Source organism: Acinonyx jubatus, chromosome C2, assembly GCF_027475565.1.
Source record: "Acinonyx jubatus isolate Ajub_Pintada_27869175 chromosome C2, VMU_Ajub_asm_v1.0, whole genome shotgun sequence".
NCBI lineage: Eukaryota > Metazoa > Chordata > Mammalia > Carnivora > Felidae > Acinonyx > Acinonyx jubatus.
This window is the reverse complement of record NC_069384.1, coordinates 45,311,178-45,337,992: the sequence shown is the minus strand read 5'-3', so window position 1 is coordinate 45,337,992 and position 26,815 is coordinate 45,311,178. Positions and strand designations below refer to the sequence as shown.

At 45.3% G+C, this 26,815-nt stretch overlaps 1 protein-coding gene across 5 annotated transcripts in view; it reads left to right on the top strand.

The window, feature by feature from the left end:
- The first annotated feature begins 544 nt into the window (after positions 1 to 544).
- The window catches only part of RIOX2 (ribosomal oxygenase 2), a 28,333-nt gene continuing 2,062 nt past the window's right edge, over positions 545 to 26,815 (top strand). The window contains exons 1-8 of one of the 5 annotated variants that reach the window (XM_027077601.2): positions 545 to 602; positions 6,172 to 6,643; positions 12,301 to 12,420; positions 13,486 to 13,614; positions 19,375 to 19,478; positions 22,674 to 22,776; positions 23,812 to 23,980; positions 25,957 to 26,045. In XM_027077601.2, coding sequence (XP_026933402.1) covers positions 6,206 to 6,643; positions 12,301 to 12,420; positions 13,486 to 13,614; positions 19,375 to 19,478; positions 22,674 to 22,776; positions 23,812 to 23,980; positions 25,957 to 26,045 — 1,152 coding nt within the window. In that variant the 5' untranslated portion in view covers positions 545 to 602; positions 6,172 to 6,205. Of the gene's footprint in view, positions 1,018 to 6,171; positions 6,644 to 12,300; positions 12,421 to 13,485; positions 13,615 to 19,374; positions 19,479 to 22,673; positions 22,777 to 23,811; positions 23,981 to 25,956; positions 26,046 to 26,815 lie in introns of all 5 variants that reach the window. The other 4 variants (XM_027077599.2, XM_027077600.2, XM_053220715.1 and 1 more) reach the window with 4 other exon arrangements.

Below are 26,815 nucleotides of genomic sequence, written 5' to 3'. Positions count from 1 at the left end.
CAATCAGTTTGTCTGTCTAAAGGACAGAGCCTTAGGCCAAAATTAAATAATTGCTTTTGTTCTTCTCTTCTATAGCTATCGTCACAAAGAATTTCCAGTATCCTTTTAAGCCGGGATTAATTCTGACTCTGGGAGCAACGGGATATAAATTACAGTTGACAGTACAAAGCAGTACAGCTTAGCATGGAGAGCCCAAAAGAAAGCGATGGGAGAATCTGGACCTCCCACTCCCTAAACTTGGAAAGCTCTCGTCTCCTCTCTGCATCTGGGTTTCTCCATTCATAAAAAGAATAGGGTTGTACTATAAAACAGTTGCCCCAAATCCAGAGACTCATCCCGCCCTCAACTCAAAAAAAAAACAAAACAAAAAACCAAGAACCATGCATTTCCTTTAACACCAAAGGGGAAAACGTGATGGCGCGAAGACCCAACACCTGCCTATACTGGGCGCCAGAAGTACCTACCGCCCGCGGCCTGGCGCGGGGTGGAGCCGGAGCGGGAGCGGGCCGCCCCCCAGCGTGCGCACGCTGCCCCGCCCCGCCCCGCCCCGCCCCCAGCCGCTGCCCCGCCCGCTCGCGGCCGCGCGCAACAGGCCGAGGAGGGTGAGTGGAGCGGTTTTCGCCGCCTGCCCCGCGCCGCCGGGGGTGGGGTCGTGTACGTCCTGTTGGGCCTCCGAGCGCTGGTGCGGGTAGGGCCTGGCGGGTGGCCTGAGAGCCCAGTCCCCGGGACCCTCAGAGCGGCCGGGGCGGCCTGGTGGGCGCTGGTGCTTTTGGGACCGGGGACGCGCGCCGACGCGGTCCATGATCCCGGGGACCGGGGCAGGGAGGACACGCCGGGTCTGCTGCTGCCCGGATGCGGGAGTAGGGTCACGAATGGCTTGAGCACCGAGAGTGGCCCACGTGGGCCGCCGGTGGTCTGGAGACTGGGACGAGCGCGCGGAAAGTTTGGAGGCTCCGCCGGGAGGGTGACGCCCGCCGGGGAGCGCGGCTTCCACGTGGGTTGTGCCTCTGGCGTCAGGTCGGGCCTAAGAGAGGCTTTACTGCTGGGAGCCCTGTAGCCAGGGCTACGGGACGGGGGCGTCGCGGCTGTCTGGTCCCAGCCTGACTTTAAAATTACAGATCCCTCTGCCAGTTCTCTCAGCAAGTGTTACTAGTTCGGCAGCCCGACAGTGGGTTGTCCAACAGGTTCGTGAGGCCGGCTTGCTCACTGCGTGTTCAGGAAGCAGGGGCCTGGGAGTCCACTGATGAGCTGTAAATTCGGCGCCAGGCCATTGATTTCCCTGGACTCACGTTTAAATGGAGGAGCCTGACTTATCCAGCCTCTGCCACCATCGTTTGGATAGTTTTTGCCTCTCTGGCCTCATCCTTCGTAACATCGTGCTTACACACGGAGGTGTTGTAATCTATTTTCTTTTTAAAATAGGACTAAAAGGGTAACTGCCAATCACAGCATTAGGTCAACAGAAGAACGAGTTTTCCCTCCGGATGAACATTTCTGTTAGGCAGAAAAGGAGTATTTTAGGTCAGGGTGGGCTGGGTTGCTCAGTGGGTTAAGCATCTGACTCTTGGTTTTGGCCCAGTTTATGATCCCAGGGTTAGTGGGTTCAAGCCCCCCATTTGGCTCCATGCTGACAGTGTGGAGCCTGCTTGCGAATCTCTCTCTCCCTCTCTCCCTCTCTCCCTCTCTCCCTCTCTCCCTCTCTCCCTCTCTCTCTAAATAAACAAATAAACCTAAAAAAAATATTTTAGGTCAGCCAGAGGCAACCTCGTTACAGGTAATATTTCCGTCAGGTGTATGTGTTTAATTGAGCAGAATTTGACTAATGTTAATGGATCTAAAATTCCAATGGAATATTTCCTGTGTTAATGTAGATTTTTAGGACCCAGCACAAGAAGTGCTTAATCTAGTAGGCTTGATAGGGAGCCTAGAAATTTGCAGGTGAACAAGTATTTCTGGTGACTACACTGTAAAAAGCTCTGCTCTGAAGACTGTAGAGACATACCTCCCTCTGGTTGGTAATAACCACTGCAGGCTAATTTGCCTTTCAGCTCTGACAGTGCGGTTGAATACCCAAGCTACAGCTGCCATCAGAATTATCCCCTTTGAATAAACTGTTTTCCTCCCAACTCTGTTTTGTGTAAGGCTTTTGAGGCTTTTTCTCTAATATTATATACAGACGATGAAAAAGGAGGACAATTCATTCAGCAAACATTTCTTGGGGACCTATGTGCCCTGTTCTGTGCTAGGCTCTGGGACTGTGCAGATGGCTGTTCCCCAGACGAAGCTGTGTTGACTTTTTGTCAGCGAATATTACTACAGAAAAGAAGGTTAGGACACTTAAGATATAAAGGCTCGGTTTATATTTATTGGCTGTAGAATGGATATCAGTGGATTTTATTGTAGAGTTTTAATCCTTCAAAGTTGTTCAGATCAGTTGGTGGTTTTTTTTTTTTTAATCTGTGGGCAGCTAGTAAAATATGAACCGTGACTCTTTTTACACTAATGCTTATAGTCAACTCAGATTGGAAACATTTGTTTTTTTAAAAATTGGAATAGATATATATAACAGTTTCAGGTGTATATCATGCTTTGATATTTGTCTAAATTGTTAAATGATACCAATTGCTTTTTTTTTTACAGTTAATGTTTATTTTTGAAAGAGAGAGACAGAGTGTGAGTGGGTGAGGGGCAGAGAGAGAGAGACAGAATCAGAAGCAGGCTCCAGGCTCTGAGCTGTCAGCACAGAACCCGACATAGGGCTCGAACTCACGCAAGTGAGATCATACCTGAGCCGAAGTGGAACACTGAACCTACTGAGCTACCCAGGCCAGTTGCTTTTTTAATAGCCACTAATTGCTTTTTCAAAGTCTGCTTTTTTTCCCTGTAGCTTTATAAAAATATTTACTTTAAACTTCTGTTTGGGTGGTCTGTGAGGTTTCTGGGCTGGACGGTATTGGCTTTACTTTTCTAGACAAAGGTTTTCCTTGTCTCATTACTATATTTCTTAGATACTTTAGAAAACAATTTTTTTATGTTTATTTATATTTGTGTGTGTGTGAGAGAGAGTGAGCGAGTGAGCAGGAGAGGGGCAGAGAGGGAGACACAGGATCTGAAGCAGCCTCCAGGCTCTGAGCTATCAGCACAGAGCTCTCCGTGGGGCTTGAGTCACGAGCTATGTGAGATCATGACCTGAGCTGAAGTCAGATACTCAACTGCTGAGCCACTCGGGTGCCCCTAAATTTCTTAGATTCTAAGATATGCTTTTTACTTTTTCTGAAAGTGTGATGCATACTAGGATTTTTACATGTTTAATGTGATAGGGTATGTCATCTGTTCTCTCCTCCACTCCCCAAAGCTATTAAAAAGAATGGTTGTCTTACAATATGGGTAGTGTGAGAATCAGAGAAATAGTTTGTTTGCCCAGTAATCTCTAAGCCAGGTTCCAATTAACTGAGCCTTAAATCATTTCAATATGAAGGCAGACAAGAAATGATGCAACTTTTGGCAGTATAAATAGTGAAATATAGATTCTAACAAAAACATTTGTTATGCAGTGCTGGGTTTATTATGTTAGTGATCATAGATAGGAAAAATGCTTTAAGTGATTTTTTTGGCTTAGGTAGGCTTAAAGAAAGGCCTTTCAGCGGCATCTTCCTGCTGTCCACATCCCTTAAATAAATTTTAAACTGACCAATTGTGAGAGATAAGAGATGTGTGGCTGAATATGAAATTATGTTTTCATTATAGGGTACCTTAATGGTAACAAACCTTCTGAACCAATTTAACACTTTTTTTAATAGTTACTTATTTTTGAGAGAGAGAGAGAGTGAGTGCAAGCAGGGGAGGGGCAGAGTGGGGGGAAAGAGGATCCTAAGCGGGCTCCATGCTGACAGCACAGAGCTCGATGCTGGGTTCGAACTCATTAGCAGATCATGACCTGAGCTGAAGTCAGATGCTTAACCAACTGAGCCACCCGGTGCCCCCAATTTAACACTTTTTAAAAATAGTGAGCAATGTGTTGGGGGGATGTCTAAGACCATCCCTCGGTTCAGTGATTTACTAGGACTCACAGCTGATTTATTATAGCAAAAGACCAGGTGCTTAATTGGCCCAGCAACTAGTTGTGACAACCCGTGTGAAATGTTGCCAGCCAGAGAAGCTCATCAGACACTCAGAACTGAGGGTTTTTACTGGGGACTGACCACATAGGCACCCTCTGCCTGGCACCTACCAAAATTCCAGACTCCGAGAAGGAAAACAGGTGTTCATTATAAACCACATTGTGCAAACAATTAAGGCAGAGTGAGTCACTCTTATCAGTTAAAGGTGGTGGAATGCTCCTGAAATCTGAGTTCTCAGACCTTAGCTATAGTCGGGCCTTTCAAAGGATGGCTGGTAACTCTTCTGCACGAGCTGTGCTTTTTACTGTGTTTTCATGTCTCCTTGCATTTCTGCATCACATCTGGGTTCCAAGTATTAGCAATACTTTTGTTCATGGAAGCCTTGATTCTTTAATTGAAAAATCACACTGGCTGGGAAGCTTGAAAGGTGTGCAGAACATTTTCAGAAAATGTCTCATTGGTGACATAGCCAACACCAAAGTTTGTTTTTTTCTAAGCTTAAGCCTTCAGTCCTCCAGTGCAAGCTCTTAGGGTCAGTTTGTACTTTTTTCCACCTCCGTCCGTCAGTTTGTACTTGTTTTCCACTTCTGTCCTATGTGCCCTACCAAAGGCACTTGATCTGAGCTGTACACAAGTTTAGCAGCTAAAATGAGGGCACTAGAGTTGTATATTTTGATGTTTCCACTTCCTGAATTGTTCAGTTTATATTTGGGTTGCATTCCAAAGGTTCATTTGTAAATTGTTGCAATGTGTAACACAGTGTTCCAGGTGCTTACTTGCCAGGCCAGACCACTAATTCTACTTAGTCCACAGTGTAGCTGATATACAGCTTAGTTATAATAACAAAAGGGCAGAAAACAGTGTTCTTAAAATTTTGCTAGCAGTACAAAATAGAAAACTGTGATATCTATAAATAAGTTATTGGTCTCTGGGAAAAATCGTTCTTTATAAGTGCAGTGGTTCTTAGCCCTTCTTTAAGAATCAGGTGAGCACAATGTGCCCGCACCCAAATATATATTTATATAGAGAGATGTAGACACACAGTTTGAAATAGGATCTTACAGTTTCTGAAAATTCATGTAATTTGAAATACCATTCTTGAACCCCAGGTGAAGAACACCTGCGTTATTGTAAGTGTGACGGTAGTTGTGGTTTGGGGACAGTTCTGAGAGAGGCTTGGCAGGGCTTGGGATTGTCACTCCTCAGATGTGGTCCATGGACCAGCAAAAGCATTGTTACCTGGGAGCTTGTTAGAAATACAGAAGGCAGTTCTAGAAGGCGATGCCTAGGTGATGTTGGTATTGTGTCTTAGTTTAAAAGTTAAAGCTTTTTAAAAATGGGGCATAACTGTCTTTAGCCTTTACTTTGTAGTCTCGAACTCGTTTGGTTTTTTTAATGGGGGCGGGTTTTCTCATAAAGTAGCAGTTTTCAGGAAAAAGCTGGGAATCAAAAGTGCGGAGGTTCATGTGGTGAGGAAGACTTGGGAGCAGCAGCTTCTTGTTCCAGCCACCAGGTGACACTGGCCCAGGGCACCTGGGCTGCCTTCCTAACAGTTGGGGGTGGTGCTGTGGTAAGGAGCACCTGGCTGTGAGCCCCTGTTGGTAGTTCTCGAGGCGAGTGCCTGTAACTCAAGAGTGCGTCTAATTAGATTTGGGACCTGGTGCTGATTGAAGCCAAAGTCAAGATTTTAGACTGCTGTGTCAACGGCCACAGGCTAAAACTGTGACTAGGAACTGCTTAGGTGGCTGAACCATTTAATTTGGGATCATTATACCTCCTAACAAACAAACGGTGACTTTAACGATTTAGTGCCTATGCCCGAGAAAAAAAATGCTTTCCTTAGATGAATATGTAATTTGAGTGGTGTTTGAGGCTGAATCCTATCTTGGATGATGTGGTGTTAGATTAAGGCTGTATCCCATCCTGGAGGAAAGGGCTTTGACTTACAAGTGCTCATGAAGGTGGCATGGTCACACGAGTTGTGTGTGCGCCATCTGCTAATGTTAGAACTCCTGGTGAACCTAACCACGTATGCTTTGTTCTCTGGTAGGTGCACCTCGTCACTGCTTTGTCTTGAAGACAGAATGATGCCGAAGAAAGCAAAGCCCACAGGGAATGGGAAGGAAGAGGGGTCTGTTCCCTGCAAGCAGGTGAAGATAGAGGCAGCTGGTGGACCCTCCTCTATTTTAAATTTTGAAAGCCCCAGTGATCTGTTTGAAAGTTTAATCTCGCCCATCAAGACAGAGACTTTTTTCAGGGAATTCTGGGAGAAGAAGCCCCTTCTCATTCAGAGAGATGACCCTGCAGTGGCTACATATTACCGGTCCCTGTTCAGGCTGTCAGATCTGAAGAGTCTATGCAGCTGGGGTATGTACTATGGAAGAGACATAAATGTCTGCCGGTGTGTCAATGGGAAGAAGAAGGTTTTAAATAAAGATGGCAAAGTGCACTTTCTTCAACTGAGAAAAGATTTTGATCAGAAAAGGGCAACAATTCAGTTTCACCAACCTCAGAGATTTAAGGTAACAGGTTCTCCCTATTATGGAATCGTTAAATGTATTAAAGTGCTAACATTTGGCCACAGGTCAGCTCAGGGGTGAACCTGTGATGAACCTGCCAGTCTGAGAAGAGATACCTCCTGTTTGCTCTTTAAATGCATTCCAAATTAGGAGACCCTGTGTTATCTTTTGGCTAAACCATTGGAATCTCCCAACAACTCAGGTGGACATGATTAGATGTCATCACACTGCAAAAACTCTATTGCAAGTTTATAAATTATTACCCCTTCAGGAGCGTGTTCTGTGGGCTGTTTTATGTTTTGGTATATGGTAGACCTTTCTGTTTGGTCATTATAAATTAAATTATAATTAAATGTCATTATAATATAAGGTGTGATAGTGTCGAGGTGATCATTTTCTTCTTGAAGTTACTTCCCTTTACTGCCGACATTCTAGCTAGGTAGAGGCTTTAGAGCTGTGACCAGATCAAGGACCAGATGCATGTTCAAGAAGGAGACTTCACCCTTATTAACAGCTGCTCAGGTGGCATTGAGGAGCTGGGTCTTAGAACTGTTCCTGGGGAGACAGTCATAGATGGAGGGTAGCTGTGATTTGCAAGTCTGGGAGACTGGCTAACTTTTTATTCTGTATCAGTGGTTAACATTTGAGAAATACTTGGCCTCCTTTCTGCTCAGTTTCTGCTTTATAAAATGCAGTCATAGCTTATCTGCTTCTGTAGAGGTTTGAAATCTTTACATGACAGGTGGCCCAGAAGGATTGAGGGCGTATTCTGAGTTCAGAAATTCCCTTTTGTGATCCATGGCTGAACCAAAATGGCAGCATGGGAGGAGGAGAGTGGTTCCTAAGGCTCCATGTTGAGGATTCTGGCTGTGTGATGGCTCCTGGGACTTTGTCATCAGTTACCAGTAATGTTTCCTATGATTGAACTCAGTTGCTTTGTTAGAGCCCATTGGCCAAATCTAGTGAATGCATTTTGCTGTCTGCATAAAGGATCTTGAACCTGTTTCTGCTCTGGAGAAAGGGTAAGTACTCTTAGATGTTTCAGTACGAGTCCTAATTTCAGATATTCCATCTCATGCAATCATAAGAAGTTGAAATGTCCCTAGGTTGCCAACCTTTTGGCCCAAACACCCAAAAAGAACTTATAAATCACTTGCCAGACCAAGTCATGATTTGTGTTCAGGAAATGTGGACACCACAGTGCTTCTCTCTTAGCTAGTCCTTGACTCTTCTCTTGGTTAGAAGCAATGCTTCTTAAAATGTGTGTTTTACCACACTCAGATATCACCTCACGCCAGTCAGAGTGGCCAAAATGAACAAATCAGGAGACTATAGATGCTGGAGAGGATGTGGAGAAACGGGAACCCTCTTGCACTGTTGGTGGGAATGCAAACTGGTGCAGCCACTCTGGAGAACAGTGTGGAGGTTCCTCAAAAAATTAAAAATAGATGTACTCTATGACCCAGCAGTAGCACTGCTAGGAATTTACCCAAGGGATACAGGAGTACTGATGCATAGGGGCACTTGTACCCCAATGTTTATAGCAGCACTCTCAACAATAGCCAAATTATTTTTTTAAAAAATTTTTTAACGTTTATTTATTTTTGAGACAGAGAGAGACAGAGCATGAGTGGGGGAGGGGCAGAGAGAGAGGGAGACACAGAATTTGAAACAGGCTCCAGGCTCTGAGCTGTCAGCACAGAGCCCGACACGCGGCTCGAACTCATGGACTGCGAGATCATGACCCGAGCCGAAGTCAGCCGCTCAACCGACTGAGCCACCCAGGCGCCCCAACAATAGCCAAATTATGGAAAGAGCCTAAATGTCCATCAACTGATGAATGGATAAAGAAATTGTGGTTTATATACACAATGGAGTACTACGTGGCAATGAGAAGGAATGAAATATGGCCCTTTGTAGCAACGTGGATGGAACTGGAGAGCGTGATGCTAAGTGAAATAAGCCATACAGAGAAAGACAGATACCATATGTTTTCACTCTTATGTGGAACCTGAGAAACTTAACGGAAACCCATGGGGGAGGGGAAGGAAAAAAAAAAAAAGAGAGGTTAGAGTGGGAGAGAGCCAAAGCCTAAGAGACTCTTAAAAACTGAGAACAAACTGAGGGTTGATGGGGGGTGGGAGGGCGGGGGTGGGTGGGTGATGGGTATTGAGGAGGGCACCTTTTTTTTTTTTTCAATATATGAAGTTTATTGTCCAATTGGTTTCCATACAACACCCAGTGCTCATCCCAAAAGGTGGAGGAGGGCACCTTTTGAGATGAGCACTGGGTGTTGTATGGAAACCAATTGGACAATAAATTTCATATACTGAAGAAAAATAAAAACTTTTAAAAAATGTGTGTCTTAGACATCTAATAACTATGAACATAAAAGGTCAGTGAAGTTGATTGTATGTGATTGGGTCACAAACCCGTACAAAGTTATTATTTGGCATATGTATGGTGTCCTTAATGGCTGTCATATCTGTACATTAGAATTATCTTTGGCTTTTCTCTGCTCATCTCTTAAGTCCTGTACATTTCTCCTCTCTGATTCCAGGTGGGCCAAACACTTGTACTTGCTTTGCCCCGTTGACTCTGTTCTTTGGCCAGGTTTATGAAAGTGGGAAGGATGAGCTTTCTCAGTCTAAACTCAGCTCCCAGGATAGACTGGGTTGCACCCTGCCTCTTCTCTTTCTACCAGTAGAGAGACCTATAGGAGCTGTGGGAGCTCATCCTCTTATAGTAGAATCTGGGTTCTCAATATTTTCTCAGAAGGACTAGTGTTGTGTATTTAGGAATGTGCATGTTAATATCAGGATTGAAAAAGTCTAGAGATGGTTTGTCAGTAGCTAGGTTGGGAGACTGTTTAGTGGACAGTTAGTGCCTTGTTTATTGGGGTCTCAGTATGTGCACAAGTTATTATTCTAGTTGGTCTGGAGGTGAATAAGGAGGAATCAGAAAGCCATAAGTTGTTTCCACTCCTGCTTTGGGTGATCCATATGTCAAAGGTCTGGGTGAGTTTACCAAATACACGTGTTCACTTGAACCTTCTAACAGACATTTAAAATAGAGCATTCATTGTGGTCTGCATCTTACATGTGAAAAAAAAAAAAACAGGTTCAGAGATGTGACTTTTTCGTAACTGCTAAGTAAGCACTTCCGACTCCAAATTTGAGGCAGTTTCATACCATACTTTTAAAGATGTTATTTGAAATGTAGTAGGGCTTTGGTGTGTGTGTTTTTGCTTTTCTCTAAGTGTACCCGTGGGCTTCTCTGGTCTTAGCAATTGCATTCAGTTTCGATTTTGTGAGTAGGTCAGTGGAGAGAGGAGGTTGTCCCCAGCAAGGGGAGAGGCTGCCACCTTCCCTTTTCGCTGCTCTGGGGTGCTCCTGGGCAGCTCCAGGCATAGTTGCGAGTCCTGAATTAAAGAAGACTGGTTTCAAAAGAGCCTTGTTTGTGCCTGAGTCAGTGTCGGTGAGGCAATGTAAATAAGTTTGCAGGTAAGTTGTTTTATGCTGTTCCCCAACAACCTTGGGGGAAGGAGGTGGAGTCCTCATTGTACAAATAAAGAAGCGAAAGTCATTTAGTTTGTAACTGCATCTTGGATTGAGGTGCTTTGTCCTGATCTCTTTCTCCTAGGCTATACTTGGCAGATTCAGAAGCTAAAGGTTCAGGAGAAATAGGAAAATTGTGCAATTGCTAGGATTTTTGTAACCTTTAACAAGAAAGGAGACATATACGTATCAATTATAGACCCAGATGCTTGGGCTGGGAACCATAAAGTCACCTACATGGTCCTGAGATACCTCTCAAGCCATTAGAAAGAGAAGCTTTGGTTTTCTAATGGTTTCAGTCACCGTATAAATGTAATTACAGAACCAGGTCCTGCTGGCCCCTCCCTGGTATAAATTAGGCTTCTTGGGAGCTCTCTTAACTCTTTGGAGCTATTCAGAAGCCATTAAATTATTCTTCCTGTGTTAAGTAGAACCCTTGAGATCTATAAATAGAGTAGCCCAGTAGTCTTTATAAAGATGTCTCCCAAAGCTTTTTTTATACTGACCTAATTCTTTTCCACTTGAAACTTTTAATACTGTAGGTCCTTTTTCAGTCAAATGGTAGGATTGATTCCTAAGCTGTGGTTATTGGTTTACTCACCAAATTTTTAAAAATGCATTTTAGCAGGGCACCAGAGTGGCTCAGTTGGCTAAGTGTCCAACTCTTGGTTTCAGCTTAGGTCATGATCTCATGGTTTGTGAGTTCGAGTCCCACATGGGGCTGCCGCTGCCAGAGTGGAGCCAGCTTGGGATTGTCCCTCTGCCCCTCCCCTGATTGTGGGCACACTCATGCTCATGCATTCTTTCTCTCAAAAATAGGCAAATAAATAAATGAAAAAAAAAAACATTTTAGTGTCTGTTGTGTGTCAGGCACTGTACGTTCATACACTTGAGACTTGGGGTCTTGAATGTCCATTAGAGTCCTTGTAGGTGACCTGTGTTTTCCTTAAGATAATTCCAAAAGAGGCAATATGGAGCCATGGTTAAAGTGCTCAAGCCAGGCTGCCTGGATTTAAATCCTGGCCACGTCATCTAGTAGCTGTGTGTTCTCATGCTTCAGTTTCCTCGTCTGTAAACCAGGAGGGATAATAGTGCTCACCTTATGAGAGAGACAGGGTTGTTGGGGACATATATAACCAGTATATGTAAAAGCCCTTAGAAACAGGGCTTGGAATAGAGAAAGTGCTAATAACCATGTGGCTTCCCTTCTCATCTGCTTGGGAAAATCAGGCTTCATATTTTCTCTTTCTCTCTCTGTGTCTGTCTCTCTCTGGAACCAATGTATAACTCTCCCTGCACACATCTCCCCTTTCGCCCCTGCAAAAAAACTTGTTCTCTAATAAGTCTTTACTATTTCAGTAAGTGGAACCAGGCACTAATTGCCCATCCAAAGCCAGGAGGGTTTGAATAGTCTTCCCCTTCCACCAGCCCACTGTACTTGGTGCCTCCCAGGCCCTGCCAGTGCTGCTTCCAGGGTGCATCTGCCCCTCTCTGCTTCTCCCCCACCACCCTGGTCATCTCTGGCCTGGGCGACTGCCTTAGTAGCTTCCAGACTGATCTCTCTTGCTTTTCTCCAGGCCATTCTCCACATAGCAGCCAGAGTGAGCTTTTAAAAATGTAAATTAGGGGGCACCTGAGTGGCTCAGTTGGTAAGCATCTGACTTGGGCTCAGGTCATGATTTCATGGTTCGTGGGTTCAAGCCCCACGTCAGGCTCTGTGCTGACAGCTCAGAGCCTGGAGCTTGCTTGGGATTCTGTGTCTCCCCTCTCTCTGTGCCCTTCCTCCACTCAGGCTCTGTCTCTCAAAAGTGAATAAAGATTAAAAAAAATTTTTTTTTAACATAAATTAGATCATGTCATTGTCCTGCTTAAAATCCTGCATGACTCTTGATTGCCTGCTTTGCCAGTTTCTCGTTGTCTGTGCTGGTCTGCACCAGGATGGAAGATTCTCCAGGGCACAGGCGTTGGCTCTTTCACTGCTGAATTCTTGGGTATGTGGAACATAATAGCTGCAGCATAAAGACTTGCTAAGTGAGTAAGAATGTGTCTTTCCTCTTATTTCTAATATACTTTTCACCTCTTCTCCTATCCTTTCTTTTTCAGGATGAGCTTTGGAGGATCCAGGAGAAGCTAGAATGCTACTTTGGCTCCTTGGTTGGCTCGAATGTATACATAACCCCTGCAGGATCCCAGGGCCTCCCACCCCATTATGATGATGTTGAGGTAAGAGGAAGAAAATTGTTCTCTTGGGGCCTGGGTTAGCTGTCAGGGTTCAGTTCAGCTCTCTGCCCTTCTTGCTGTGTGGTCTTAGAGATCCTGACCTCACCTAGATGTTGGGCCAAATTAATCCCACCAAACTGGCTTCCTGCTCATTCTCAAAGAGGAGAGATGGTTTCCAGCCTTACTAATATAAAGAGCTACATATCCCTACAAAACAGGTATTTATTGAATCTGTCCACAGAAAAGCATGAGTGCCTTTTTCTGTAATTTCACAACGTAAGGGTTTTAATAAAGTGAGGTCACAAGTAATCTTTACATCTGCTTTCATTTTGTCCTTTTTCTGGAGCTGCCAAAAATGGATAATTTTTTCCATTTGTGAAAATCTTGGGGCAGCTTGAATGAAGGTCATGGTCTCACTTAAGCACTGGCACCTTGACAAGTGTTGCTTCACTCTCATGTGGCTGCCAAAAAAGGTAACTCTTTGGCTTGGGCATTTTGTACTTTTATTTTTATACTAATACAGTTATTAGTAAAACGTCTCCTTTTTCCCCCCTCTGAAGGCAATTTGATAGCAATACATTTCCCAAAAGTTTTTGATTTTGTTTTTAATATTTTAAACAGAGCTTTAAGATATCTTTGGCTGAATGAAGAATAAAAAACTTGACGTTTTCCTATCTGCCAAGGATGATATTCAGGATTTTAGGCACCATGAGTAATTTCTCAAACTTGGCTTTTCCCTCAGAGATTATGGGCTTTGTTGTCTGATAGAAGACTTAAAGGAAGGAGATAGTGGGATATAAAGAGCCCAGTGAGGCTTTATTACACTGAAAAGAATGAATATCCTTCCAGTATCAAGGTTCATGATGACCTGTTTTTTAAAAAGTGAAAAGCAGTAGTGGCAACTTTTATTCAAGTGTAGAGTGAAACACATCACTAATCTCTCATTTTTATTTTCCATCTGGAATGTGTAATTCATCGAAGCCCTTGGGGGGGGCTAATACCCTAGAACCGCTTTGCCTCATGAGTTGTCCAGAAGCTGACATTCCCAGGTCCTGTGGCTCTGTTTAGGTTTTCATCCTGCAGCTGGAGGGGGAGAAACACTGGTGCCTTTACCACCCCACTGTGCCCCTGGCACGAGAGTACAGCGTGGAGGCCGAGGACAGGATTGGGAGGCCGACACATGAGTTCACATTGAAGGTACGGGACCTCTATCACGGGAGCTGCTCGTGAGACAAGTTCAGGTCTGGGGTTTAGTGTTTGTGTGATGGTCCTCGGAATACACGCAAGAGCGTGGGAGGGGGGAGGGTGGCTCTCACTCGGCCACGTGCAGCTTGTAAAGGAGACTTGGTGTTTGCATGTGTAGAATTGAGCTGAGGAAATGTTACATTCATTTTCCAAACAACCTGTCTTCAAATATAACCCAAGTTCCACAGGAATGGATTATGAGCTCGGTGACTACTGACTGAGAAGTGGAAGGTTTGGCCTGGGGCAGCTTCACCAAATCTAAGAGAGCAGTCAGGACTGGGCTGTAGCTTGCTCAGGCAGAGCACAGCCAGGGGCTTCTTAGTTTTTTTGTTGGTAGAATGCTAGCATGACCCACTCTCCTCCTGATTGTACAGTAGACCCTCTCTGCACTCCCCTCCCTCCCCCTGCATGTGTAGCCACCAGAAGAATAGTAATAATGAAAGGTCTTAAGGAATCTTACTCCGGGAAGCCAGGTGGCTTGATCGTGGCAGCAGGCTCGCCGGCATCTTGCTACAGAAAGAGTCTGTCTTTGAGCAGGTAGCCTGGGTGGACTCGTAGCCAATCCCTAGCAGGTGAGATTGCTGAGAAAAAAATCTTAGAGGGATGAGAATAGGTCCTTAATTCAACTTTATATATTGAATTAAGATACCATAGTTAGCTCAAACCATTCCAGAGATTCTACCAACTTGATGTGTATAGTTACTGTTTTTGCATTTCTTGTGTCTTGAATTTATCACTAGTTATAACTACTCAATGCCTTATGGACCTTTCTTGATTTTAAAAAGTTTTCCTGCCCGCCTGTACCTAGGAGAAGCAATCTCCTTTTTTGATGTGTGCTTACATTACAGGAGATTTGAATAGACACAATAAAGGTATAATTTTTTTAAGTTCTTGGTCAGCAGTCAGCAGACCATGGCACATGGGCCAGAAATAATGGCCTGCTGCCTGTTTTTGTAAATAAAGTTTACCGGAACACAACCATATGTATTCCTTATTTATTGTCTAGGGCTCCATTCACATTGCACCCATAGAGTTGGCTGGTTGCCACAGAGACCACATGGCCCATGAACCAATGTTTACCATGGAGCCCTTTACAAAAAGAGTTTACCAACCCTTGTTCTCCATGAAGCATGTTGAATAGGCTCTTGTTTGATTATTTTTAGGGAAAGATTAAGCTATCCATGGTCTCTGAGGCCCAGGCTGAGTTCCTTAGCTTGATGACAGCCAACTGGCCCTACCCAAGAAAGTTAGTCTTTATAGTGGTCTTCAGGTATAGATGATGTGGGTTCTGTGAGGCGGTGCTGGGAGGCCGGGATGTCATGGAGCGATGCCCATTGGTCACACTCGTGAGGATCTCCATTCATTAAGAGCAGCCCTGAGTCTCCTAGGAGGAGAAAGGCAAGCATCAGGTACCATAGGGTTTTTTCTCAATTGCACATTTATATACATGTGAATTTTAAACCACCGAAGATCCTCAAATGAAATCTTGGCATAAATGCTTAGTATATGAAACAGAAAAGCTGAGTCATTCTGGGCGGGGTGGGCATGAAGGCCACGACGAAGGTCATCACACCTGGGATCTTGGGATGAAGACCACCCCTGTGATGGAAGCACCACTCTGTGGTTTTGGGGCCTGACACGCCTGGTTTTGAATGTAGCTGTGGTTGCTTAAGAGCTATGTGTTCTTGGGCAAGTTGTTTATGTCAGTCTCAGTTTCTCCTTTATTGAAAATGAGAGCATAATATTTACCTTGTAGGTTGTAAGAACTGAAGTTTTTTGTTTTTTTTAATATTTTGTTTATTTTTGGGAGAGACAAAGTGTGAGTGGGGAGGGGCAGAGAGAGAGGGAGACACAGAATCTGAAGCAGGCTCCGGTCTCTGAGCTGTCAGCGCAGAGCCTGATGTGGGGGTTAAACTCAAGAACTGTGAGAACATGACCTGAGCCAAAGTCGGATGCTTTACCAACTGAGCCATCCAGGTGTCCCGGAAGGATAGGTTTTGATGCCTCCTTTACAATGAAACTCCTTGGAAGAGACGGCTGTATGTCAGTACATTTATTACTGCTTATCAAATTACCACAAATTCCCACAAATTCAGTGGCTTAAAACAACACACATTTAGTTCTGCGGTTCATCAGTCCAGAAGGGATTTGGTTTTCCTTGGCTGAAATCAGGTATTGGCAAGACTGTTCCTTCCAGAGACTCTAGGGGAGAATCCATTTCCATGCTTTTTCTAGCTTTTAGAGACCTCCTGCATTCCTTGGCTCACAGCCCTTCCTCCATCTGCAAAGCCAGGAACATAGAGCCCAGTCTTTCTCACGCTGACATCTCTTTGGTTCTCTCCTCCTGTATCATCTTCTACTTTTAGGGATCCTTGTGATTATGTCGTACCTGCCTGGATAATCCAGAATAATTTCCCTCTCAGCAACTTTAATTCCATTTACAGCCTATTCATATCATCTATATTTATAGATGCCGGGGATTAGGCCACAGACATCTTCAGGGACCCTGCCCAGTCTTCTCTCCTGCTCCTGGGAACACCTCCCAGGAGGCTCCCCACCCCCCACCCCCAGACTTGCTCCAGGACCAGTCTCCCCAAGGTTACCAGGGACTACCACGTTGTCAAGTACAGTGCTTGCCTCCGAGTTCCCATCATTCCTTTTTTTAAAGTTGTATTTATTCTGAGCTAGAGATAGAGAGCATGATCAGGGGAGGGGCAGAGAGAGAGGGAGAGGGAGAGAATCCCAAGGAGGCTTCGCATTGTTAGTGTAGAGTCTGATGGGGCTCGAACCCACAAACCGTGAGATCGTGACCTGAGCCGAAGTTGGACGCTTAACCGACTGAACCACCCAGGTGCCCCTGTCTGAGTCCCCATCTTAGCATCCTCCTGTCAGCCTCATTGGACACAGTGGTTCACTCCCACCTTCCTCACTGGGCTTCTAGGATGCCAGCCTCTTTGGCTTCTCTTTCCTGCTTACTGGCTGTTCCTCTTCATTCTCTTTGGCTGTTTTATCTTCAGTCTTTGCACCTCTGAAAGTTAGGATGCCAGGGTTTATTTCCTGGACCTCTTTCCTCAATCCATACCCACTCCCATGGTTTTAAATTCCCTCTAGAGAGGCTGAGACTTCAGCTCAGGTCATGACCTCACGGTTTGTGGGTTCACACCCCTCACCTGGCTCTTTGCTGTCAGTGAGGAGCCTGCTTTGGATCCTCTGTCCCCTCCCTCTCCGCAACTCCCCACTTGTTCTCTCTCAAAAATAAGACATTTAAAAATAAATAAATTGGGGCCCCTGGGTGGCTCACTCGGTAAGTGTCCAACTTCGGCTCAGGTCATGATCTCACGGTTCGTGAGTTCGAGCCCCGCGTCGGACTCTGCGCTGACAGCTCAGAGCCTGGAGCCTGCTTCAGATTCTGTGTCTCCCTGTCTCTCTGCCCCTCCCCGACTCACACTGTCTCTCTCTCTCTCTCTCTCACAAATAAACATTAAAAAAAAATTAAAAATAAATTCCCTTTAGACTGATGTATTTGCAATGCTATGTCCTGTCTTTAGCCCACATCTCTAAATTCCTATCCAACTGCCTACTTAATGTCTCTACTGGAAAGATAAAAGGTGTCACAAACTTAGTATTCTGCAAAGCAAACTCCCATTTCCTGCTGTCCGCAGCCTTCTTTCCTGTAAATGTGACACATTTTCCTGCTTGTTCAGGATAAAACCCTTGGATGTGGATTTATACAAAAGCCTCCTATCTGGTATCCCCTTTGCAGGCTTTTCTGACATGACCATAATGATCTTTTGAGATCCATTGTACCCTTTGCCCAGATCTACAGTAGCTTTCTATTAAATCCAGAATAAAAGCCAAAGTCTTTAAAACAGGCCAGAAGGTCCTGTAATCCAGCCCCTCTGCTGCCTTCTCACTTCACCTCCCATCATTTCCACCCTCACTCCTCTCCTGCCACATGGACCCAAGCACATTTTTAACCTCAGGACCTTTGCCCTTGCTCTTCCCCCTGCCTGGAATCCTTTTGGCCCAGGTAGTCACTTGGCTAGCTTGCTCATTCTCTAAAGTCTCAATTGAAATGTGAGTCTAGCAGAGTGAGGTTTTAGCGCCCATCCTGGATGACAGTGGCATCTCTTACCCCAGGCACACCCTGCCCACCACCTCCATATGCATCATTCATGTCCGTCTTCTGCTTCTTTGTCTTCATTGCACTTACCACTGCTTGACATTATTTACTGCTTTATTTTCTGCCTCTCCCCACTTGAGTGTTTTTCTTGTATTCATTGTCTCTTCTCTCTTCTCAAATGTTTGCTCTCATCTCAAGTGAACTACAAAGGGGCAGGTCTTTGTTTAATGCTCTAACCCCGGTGCCTCACATCTTGCCTGGCGTGGGAGGAGGATGGAGAGGGGTTAACCAATTGTTTGTGGGATGAATAAATGAATGAATGAATGAATGAATGAATGAATGAAGGTCTCATTTGGAGGGTGGTGCAGAGACACTGAGCAAATGATAGCTGTAATTGTGAGTCAAGCATTTGCTTCAAGTGGTAATTTCCCTGTCAGTTTGGTGTCGTTCAGGGTGAATGAGCCCCTAAGATAGCCCTTATGAATATATTTAATTGTATACTGTTTCTTTCAAAGGAAAATCTTAACGTTAAGGAAAGGGTTTTTGGTTTGTCTTTTTATCTGCTGTCTCTTGAACCACACCTCCTGGGCTCTTAACCAGAGTCAGACTGCTTCCCGTGTTGCAGACGGGAGGCTAGCGGCTATCAGGATTGCCTCTCCTCCTTAGGCAACTGCTATATGGAATGTTTCTCGTCTGGGTGGGATTGGGGAGGATGTAGCTTCAGGAGTGATTTAGGAAGGATATTTCTGTCCCCTGGCTTGGGCGAGACCTAGCACAGGATGGAGGCGGCTCACCTGCCCAAGAGGGGGACTGATCTTCAGTTCCATGTAGTTTTTAGGTTCAAGGGAAGGGTTACATGGTTTTTCAACTAGTCATCCACACATTCATTGAGCCTCTATTGTACACCTGATGCTTTGGGAGTTCAGGTTCTGGAGGACACACGATGGACCTCAACCCTTCCTGGAAGAGCTCACAAACTTCCTGATGGTTGATGGGGGAGTGGCAGGTAAAATAGTACTTACGGTACAACCATCTGCCTGTCACTGTTCCAAGACCTCTGGATATGGCATCTCCTTTAATCCTGAAAATAAGTCTGTGAATTTTGGGCCATTGCCTCCATTTTACAGGTGAAGGAACTGAGGCTTTGGTGGGTTAATTTTCTGAGGTTCCTCGCCAGTAAATGGCAACGTCTGTATGACTCTAAAGCTTCTACTCTTGATCACTGGACCCTTCAGAAGGTGGAGAGGAAGGGTGCAGGCTTCCCAGACACAGGAGGTCACCTGCTTGATCCCTGGATTGGGATGGGGCAGTTTCAAGTGTAACTGGTCTTGGCTGTGAATAACGAAAGTGACTTCGGGTACTGAAAGCCTCTCAGGACTGGGGTTCACAGTAACAGACTCAGGCACAGTGAAGCTAGACTAACGGGACCCCAGGAGCCCAGCATACAGACCACCCCATGAATCAGGAAGTAGAAGGTCTCTAGAAGGGAGGACTGAAACTCAGAGCCTATTTTTGTTTCTTTAAGACAAGGGATTGAGAAGACCTCCTCCTTATTAACTCCCTCCTCCCTTTTCTTTTTCTTCCTTTAGCCGGGTGATTTCCTGTACTTCCCCAGAGGGACCATTCATCAAGCGGACACTCCTCCAGGTCTGGCCCACTCTACTCACATGACCATCAGCACCTACCAGAACAAGTATGACCCTCTTCTCAGCCTCGTGTCCTAGGGCAGCTCAAGTTGTGGCCCGGGGCAACCACACACGGAAGGGAATGAGGGAGTTGGCCACTACTGTCCTGCTTATCCAATCTCAGGGGTTTCATTCAGGCTCCCTTGCTAACTCCATACTCCTTTAGAGTCTTCTCCCTGCCATCACCCCATCGGGGATTCCTCCTGGGAATGCCATGAACTTTGGGATTTACCCAATGAAGACTCACAAATTTGGGACGAAAGAACCATAGCTGTAGGTGTGGCAGTGTTAATGATGCCAGGCTGGACTGGTAGTCTGTCTCTTTTTAAAAATCTTTTATTGCAGTAAAATATTTACAACGTAGTATATGCCACTGTAACCATTTTTAAGTGTACAATTTGGTGACAGTAATTACATTCACACTGTTGTGTAAGCATCACGACTATCTGTTTCCAAAACATTTCATCACCCCAAACAGAAACCCTCGTGTCCACTGAAACCTCTGGATCTCTTTTAAGGTTTCTGTCTTTTATGAAAGTTCATGAAGTTATGTAGGAGAGGAAGTCTGGAACAGTAAGACCTAAACTCACATGTGCTGAAAACAGTTCTAATTAAAACTGTGTTCCATTTCGGTGAGTGCCTCCTCACAGGACCCGGGCAGAAGCACCCTCCCTGTGAGTGGTTTCCAAACAGCAGTGACCTTGCTAGTAGTCCAGGCCTCCTTGAAAGTCATTACTGTATTGCAGCCTGCAGGCACCAGCCGCTGTGCTAGTTGCTGGGAATGCAGGCCTGTTACTGAAGGGGCTTTGAGAGAACTTGCAGTCTGGAAGTCGGGGCAGATTCCATCATGGGTCTGCAGGGGGAACTCTTGCAGCATAGAGGAATGCATTTTGCCAAGCTGGGGCATCTAGGAAGGCTTCAGAAATGACTTGACACCCAAGCTGAGTGAGTCTCAAAGGATGAGTAAGTAGAGGTGGGTCAGAAGGTCAAAGTAGGAGAGGCATTCTAGTCCTGACGGACAGCCAAGTCCCCTCCTACCTTCAAAGCCATAACTTGCAAAACAAGTTAGTAAGGTACTTCTACTTCCTCATCTGGGTTTTCTGGGTGAAATTAACCCCTGCGTTTAAGAGGCTGCTCAGAGGAACTTGCTGGAGCCTGGCCTAAAGTTAGTGCAGTCCTTGCCCACAAATAGAAGGCCAAAGCTTATGAAAAATGCCTTTGTCACTGTGGCTAGGCAGATTCTTGGGCATGGCCGGGAATAGAAAGTCACCAAGGCCAGCTTAAGAAGAGCGGGGACAATTGAGGGAGTGGGATTGTAGGAAGTGGAAAGAGCCAGCCACAGGGAGGCCAGAACCTGAAGTTCACTGTGGGTACAAAGTACCACTGGGCCTTGACAGCCAGTTTGGCACCATGAATGTCCGTGTAGCTTCTGGTGTCCCGCCATTAATGTTACTCAGCTCCTCCCTCTTTCTGTGATTCTCTGTCTTTTGCATTTCACTTACTGGCCCCGACTGGTTTCCTAGTAATTGGTTTTTCACGTACTTTGTTGTCTTTCCTCATCTTCTGTTCACTCATAACATTGACTCACCATAAGCCATTATTAGGTTCCTTGTCTGACCTCCCTTTATCTCAGTGGACTTAATAGCTTTTACTTTTGCTAAACTGTTTCCTAGTTCCAAGAGTGAAGAGCTAGTGGGCTCTTCCCTGGGTCCCACCCATGTCTTTGGTCAGCTGGGGATGTGGATGGACACCATGACTGACGTGTGTAGGTTAGACTCTGACCTGAGCCTTTATCAGTGGTTCTGGGGCTAGAATGGGACAAATTTAACTCAAGAACCATTGCTCCCAGAGATGTCCCTGTGCTTTGGTCCTAGTACTCTTGAAGGCACTGTGGCAGGGTGAGGATTTCGGGGCCTTTTCCTAACACCTCTTAAGGGTAGCTTTTTTGGGAATTTTTGGGACCTCTGTGGGACAGCAGCAGGTTGGTTTGGCTATTTTACCAAGGTGAACCCCTCAAGAGGTATTAACCTCAAATTCTGGAAAGGCCCAACATCCATTCTGACTCTGAAAAGAGCACAGAGCTCTGGTTAGCTGCAGTTAATCTCTTCATGAGCTACTGCCACATGATTTCACCTATGGCCTTGCAAAAGGAGCTTATTTTTGTGCTGGTGAAAAATCTCCAGGAGGAGGTTCACGCAGTCAGATCTGTGAGGTTGGGTGTAACGTGAAGTTATAAAGTGGTGAAGATGCCAAAGGGTGGACGTCTTAGGGAAAGTGTCTCTGATGTGGCTTTTGTCTTCGTTTGCCACTTTTCCGGAAGGGAAGCATAAAAGTGTTAATTTTGCTTAGTGGGTGAGAAGCAAAAGTCATACTGTGAATTTCCATTTTGCACGTAGCCGGCAATTTGAAATCTGGTGACACTGAGGAAAATTTTAAACAGCTAAGAAATGTTTAAAGAGAGCAACCCCACAGAGCATTTCTTACAGTGGCACACATTTGAGAGTGAGCCAATGGTAAATGCCCCAGAGAAAGCACAGGTAATTGAACACCGATGCTCATCCCTAGATGTTATTTTTGGCCATTGGATTCTACCCTTCTATTCCAGTAAACCACTGCTAGAGTTTCAACAAGTTGCAAGTTGACTATTTTAAAATTGTGATGTTGGATATTTTACTGGGGAAGAGTGCCCCTCTATTACAAGGGAAAAAGGAAAATGTAGCGTCTAACAGTTCAGATGATTACACAGTCTAGGGATCTTACGGTTACCCTAAATGTATTTCTTTTGGAGTTTTTGAACATAAACATTTTTTATGTCCTATAATTGTTAAAATCTCCTACAAAGCTCCTCTCATAGACACTTGTGTTATAGTTAAAGACATTAAAAAATATTGGTCCCTTGAACTTCCCACTTAGACTGTATATGATTGTGTGGTATCTTTAGGAAAAATTGTGAATAAAGTCTAGCTTCCCACTTTTAACTTTCCACGTGAGTGTCTGGGAAAGGCGGGGGAGAGAAGCTGTGTGATTGATGAAGGTCTTTTAAAGTTTTTTGTGCTGAGTAATGTCAAATTAATTAAACTCACGATGCCTGGGGAAGGGAAGAAAGTCGGAATGCCCTTTGTAGCTTTGGGATTTACTCTCGAAATCAGTGTTTTTTGTAAATTCCGTGTGTGGTCTGTTTTCTTTTTTGGTGCATGTTGCAGTTCATGGGGAGATTTCCTTTTGGACACCATGTCGGGGCTTGTGTTTGACACCGCAAAGGAAGATCTGGAGTTCCGGGCTGGCATACCCCGTCAGCTGCTCCTGGTGAGGAGTGAAGGCGGGTGGGGGGAGTGGCAGCCCAGGCCAGCGGAAGCCGTGGTCCCCCTCGGAGGGACCCCAGGATCCTTCCTCCCACAGGAGTCAAGCTTGTCTCCTGGGCTGACGGCAGAGCTGGGAGGTTTGCAGAGGAGGGTCGTGCCGCACGTGACGTGGGACCCAAAGAGCCTAGGGTGTTGTGCAGACAGCCCTCTTTCCATATGTCACGGTGGCAGTAGCAGGCGCTGTGAGGACGCTGGCTGAATAAGTGGTTGAATAAGTAAGACGTGTGGCTAGGAGAGCCATGGATTGATTGCACATGATTACTTAGGAGAGACCCACAGGAGATCCTTGGGGTACTGGGGTATTCCTGGCTTTCCTCTGCATCCTTGTTTTATGTTTGAAACAGCAGCACTGTTAGGCTAGTTTTGAGGTGACTGAATTAGTGCTAAGATGAGCAAAGGTTACTTTCACTGTCTGAAGCAGTCACCTCAGGACGATGAGTTGCCTTCCTAAAGGCAGAGCCGAGACTGCACCATGTTTCTAGGGATCCCTCTTTCTAGGCAAAATCCTGACAATTGATCTTGTTTTGGCTAACAAAAGGCAGCTTATGATGAATAGTGGTTACAAGGAAATAATGGGGTATTCTTTTTTTTAAAATTTTTTTTTTTCAACGTTTATTTATTTTTGGGACAGAGAGAGACAGAGCATGAACGGGGGAGGGGCAGAGAGAGAGGGAGACACAGAATCGGAAACAGGCTCCAGGCTCTGAGCCATCAGCCCAGAGCCTGACGCGGGGCTCGAACTCACGGACCGCGAGATCGTGACCTGGCTGAAGTCGGACGCTTAACCGACTGCGCCACCCAGGTGCCCCAGATAATGGGGTATTCTTAAACACACTGGTTGTCCCCTGCCCCGTACCCCCAGAAGCGTCATGGATCTTCGTCTGTACTGGGTGATTATGCTCAGTGTACTACTTTGGAGACCAGGACCTTGGTGGTAAGTCTTGTTGGAGTTTGGGCCAGCACTCACTTCTCTTTCCAGCAGGTGGAAGCCACAGCTGTTGCAACAAGATTAAGTGGCTTTCTGAGGACCCTTGCAGACCGCCTGGAGGGCACCAAAGAGCTGCTTTCAGCAGACATGAAGAAGGATTTTGTTATGAACAGACTTCCCCCTTACCATATGGGAGACGGATCAGAGTTTTCAACGCCAGGTGGAGCTTTTGCTTTTCTTCTAGGTGGTTGGGCTGATGTGGGATATTTTGAGGCTTTCCTGGGTGGGCTCCTCTTTGGGAAGATGGAAAGTAAGAAGCATCTTAAAGTTTATTTGAGAGAGAGGGAGAGAGAAAATCCCAGGCAGGCTCCATGCTGTCAGTGCAGAGCCCAATGTAGGGCTCCATCTCACGAAGCGTGAGATCATGACCTGAGCCAAAATCGAAAGTCCATCACTTAACCAGTGAGCCACCCAGGTGCCCCAAGAAGCTGGTAAGGTGGATCTGGATCTGTCTTTGGCGTGTTACGTTTGGATAGGACATGCTGTACCTTTAGGCATCCTGCCTCCCAGCATGTTGGGCAGAAAGAGCCCTGTGATTGTGGGTGAAAAATAGGTGTATTTATGGGTCCTCTGGTATTCATCATCTTCAGGAAGTTTTAATAACTTGAACACTGAACTAATTCCAACAAGATGAACTCAGTGATGGGTAAAATGTTGCCACCAGCAGGTGAAATTTAAGAATGCCCAAGGTGGTCACCAACTTTCCCTAAGTCCCATGTGACTACTTTGGGACAGGTTTAGGCTGCAAATGACCTAACACTTGTGGATAGATGGTGATAGCATACCATCAGTATGGCACTCCTGCAGGGGGACAAATGGGTTTAGGACTTACTGCAACTGGGAAGACCGCACACTATTGAGGGTTGTGGGGCATCTCAGTAAAAGAGTGTTGGAAGGCTTTATAGGATTTGGGCTCTGGTTAGGTGATTTTTTAGGAGGGTTAAGAGAGTAGGGCTTTGCTCTGAGTTGGATGCTGTCAGAAAATAGGGAGTCTAATTGGGTCTTCTGTAGGCAGGAGGAGTGAAAGGAAGCTGAAGTTGGAATTAGTAAAATGGGATCTGCTTCCTGGATTAGCAGGATGGGGACCTGTGGTCCTTTTGGAGGTTGGGACAAAGTTCTTGCTTTTGCCTGAGTTCTGACATGATTGTGGAGCGGTCTTGTTTTAGTCTGGCTCTCTCACAGAGGAGGGGCCTTGCTTACTGTTGGTGTTCAGGGGGGACTGTGTTCAGCAGAGCACCGACACGTGGCTGTGAGCTCCAGGCCCAATCTCGGGCTGCTTGGTGCTTTCTCCATGGAGTAAGAGTCTCATTTTTACTAATTTTTATTAAAACCTTATTTATCATAGTTGAGAACCACTGAAATAGTCTATAAGGTTGCCTCTAACATTTATTCTATTTATATTTTTAGTACAATCTTTAGAGGAAGTTTAGAATTAGTTTGGTCCTATTCAAAACAGATTTTTTTCAGCATATATTTTCATCTTTATAGAACCGTTTTCTGAGTATCAGCTTATGGCACGGAATATCTTCTCTAAGGTTTTCCTTGTCTTAGCCATTATCGTCCATAAGGCTCTGTTTTTTCGAGACTCTTTAACCAGATGACCCTGTAAGATTAGTCTGTTTTTAGTGGCTACTTTTTCACTAAGTTAAATCTAACTTGGGAAAGGACTATTTTTTTATTTCTGTGAATTTTATTAGCTGGCTTTTATGATCTTATGCTTGACCTACATGGATAGAATAATTTGCTATGATTATACAACTAGTTGGTGAGATGGTGCGGTTTGAACGCAGTCCTTTCAGGGTCCACGTGTAGAGCAAGAGGCAGAGGACAGAAACTGGGGAAGGGAGTGTTGTGTGCAGAAGGCATGGTGGCCCTATTGTGACAGTTGTTATGCTTCCATGGTATTGTATACATCTATTTAATATGCTTAACCATCTATCGTTACTGATCTGTTAAACATCTGCACTGGAAGAATGAGCTCCATAAGGATATAAACTATATTTCAGTATCATTATAAATATAGGGTAAGCCAATACTTGAGTTGGAGGGTACCCCACATTTAGATTTTACCCACAGACAAGATTCAACCTGGGTTTCCTCTTGTGAAGGTTGTCTTTCTCCCTGTGGGTTTTCTAGGTGGACAGTTACCAAGGTTGGACAGCACAGTGAGACTGCAGTTTAAAGACCACACCATCCTCACAGTAGGGCTGCATCAGGATCAGTCTGTGAGTATACAGAGGGGAGGAGGTTTCCTCTTTTCTCAGAACATTTCTGTCACGGGCCTCAGGTTATCAAATTAACAAACGGCCCCTGCCTTTACCCCTCATGCATCTGTCCTCATAACTTTGTGCCCTGGCTTTACATCAGATGGTGCTTACATCTCACTGGGCCAGAGAGGCCTGCCTGTTGGACGTTTGGGGCTTGCCCTCATCCCCACAGATTCTCCTTTATTCCCCTCATGTGGGGATTATTGCCTGGTCTCAGGCCATACTGCTCTTGCTCAGATAACTGCAGACCCTTGTTCATGCACCTCCCTCAGTCCCTCTCCCCTCCTGAATGTTGTCCAAATCTATCATTACATACGGCTTTGTGAAGGTTTCTTCTCAAAAAATCTCTGTCTTGTAGATCATGGAGAAGAAAGTCGACATTCCATAACCTTGTCACCTAATCCTATGGTTGCCAAAACTGGCTAACTGATCCTTGACTCTACTGGAATTTTTTTTTTTTTTTTTTTTTGGAGTGCCAGTGGGGGAGGGGCAAAGAGAGAGAAGGAGAATCTTAAGCAGGCTCCATGCTGGGCATGCTGATTCAGGGCTTGATCTCACTGTTGTGCGATCATGAGCTGAGCCGAAATCAAGAGTCGGAGGCACAAATGCCTGAGCCACCCAGGTGCCCCAACTGGAAAAGTTTTAGAAGTTTTAAATTCCTGGGTTTCATCTGCTCTGGGTTGGAGCTTCTGTATTTATTAGTAAAGCTCCCTGGACACCATCCCCTG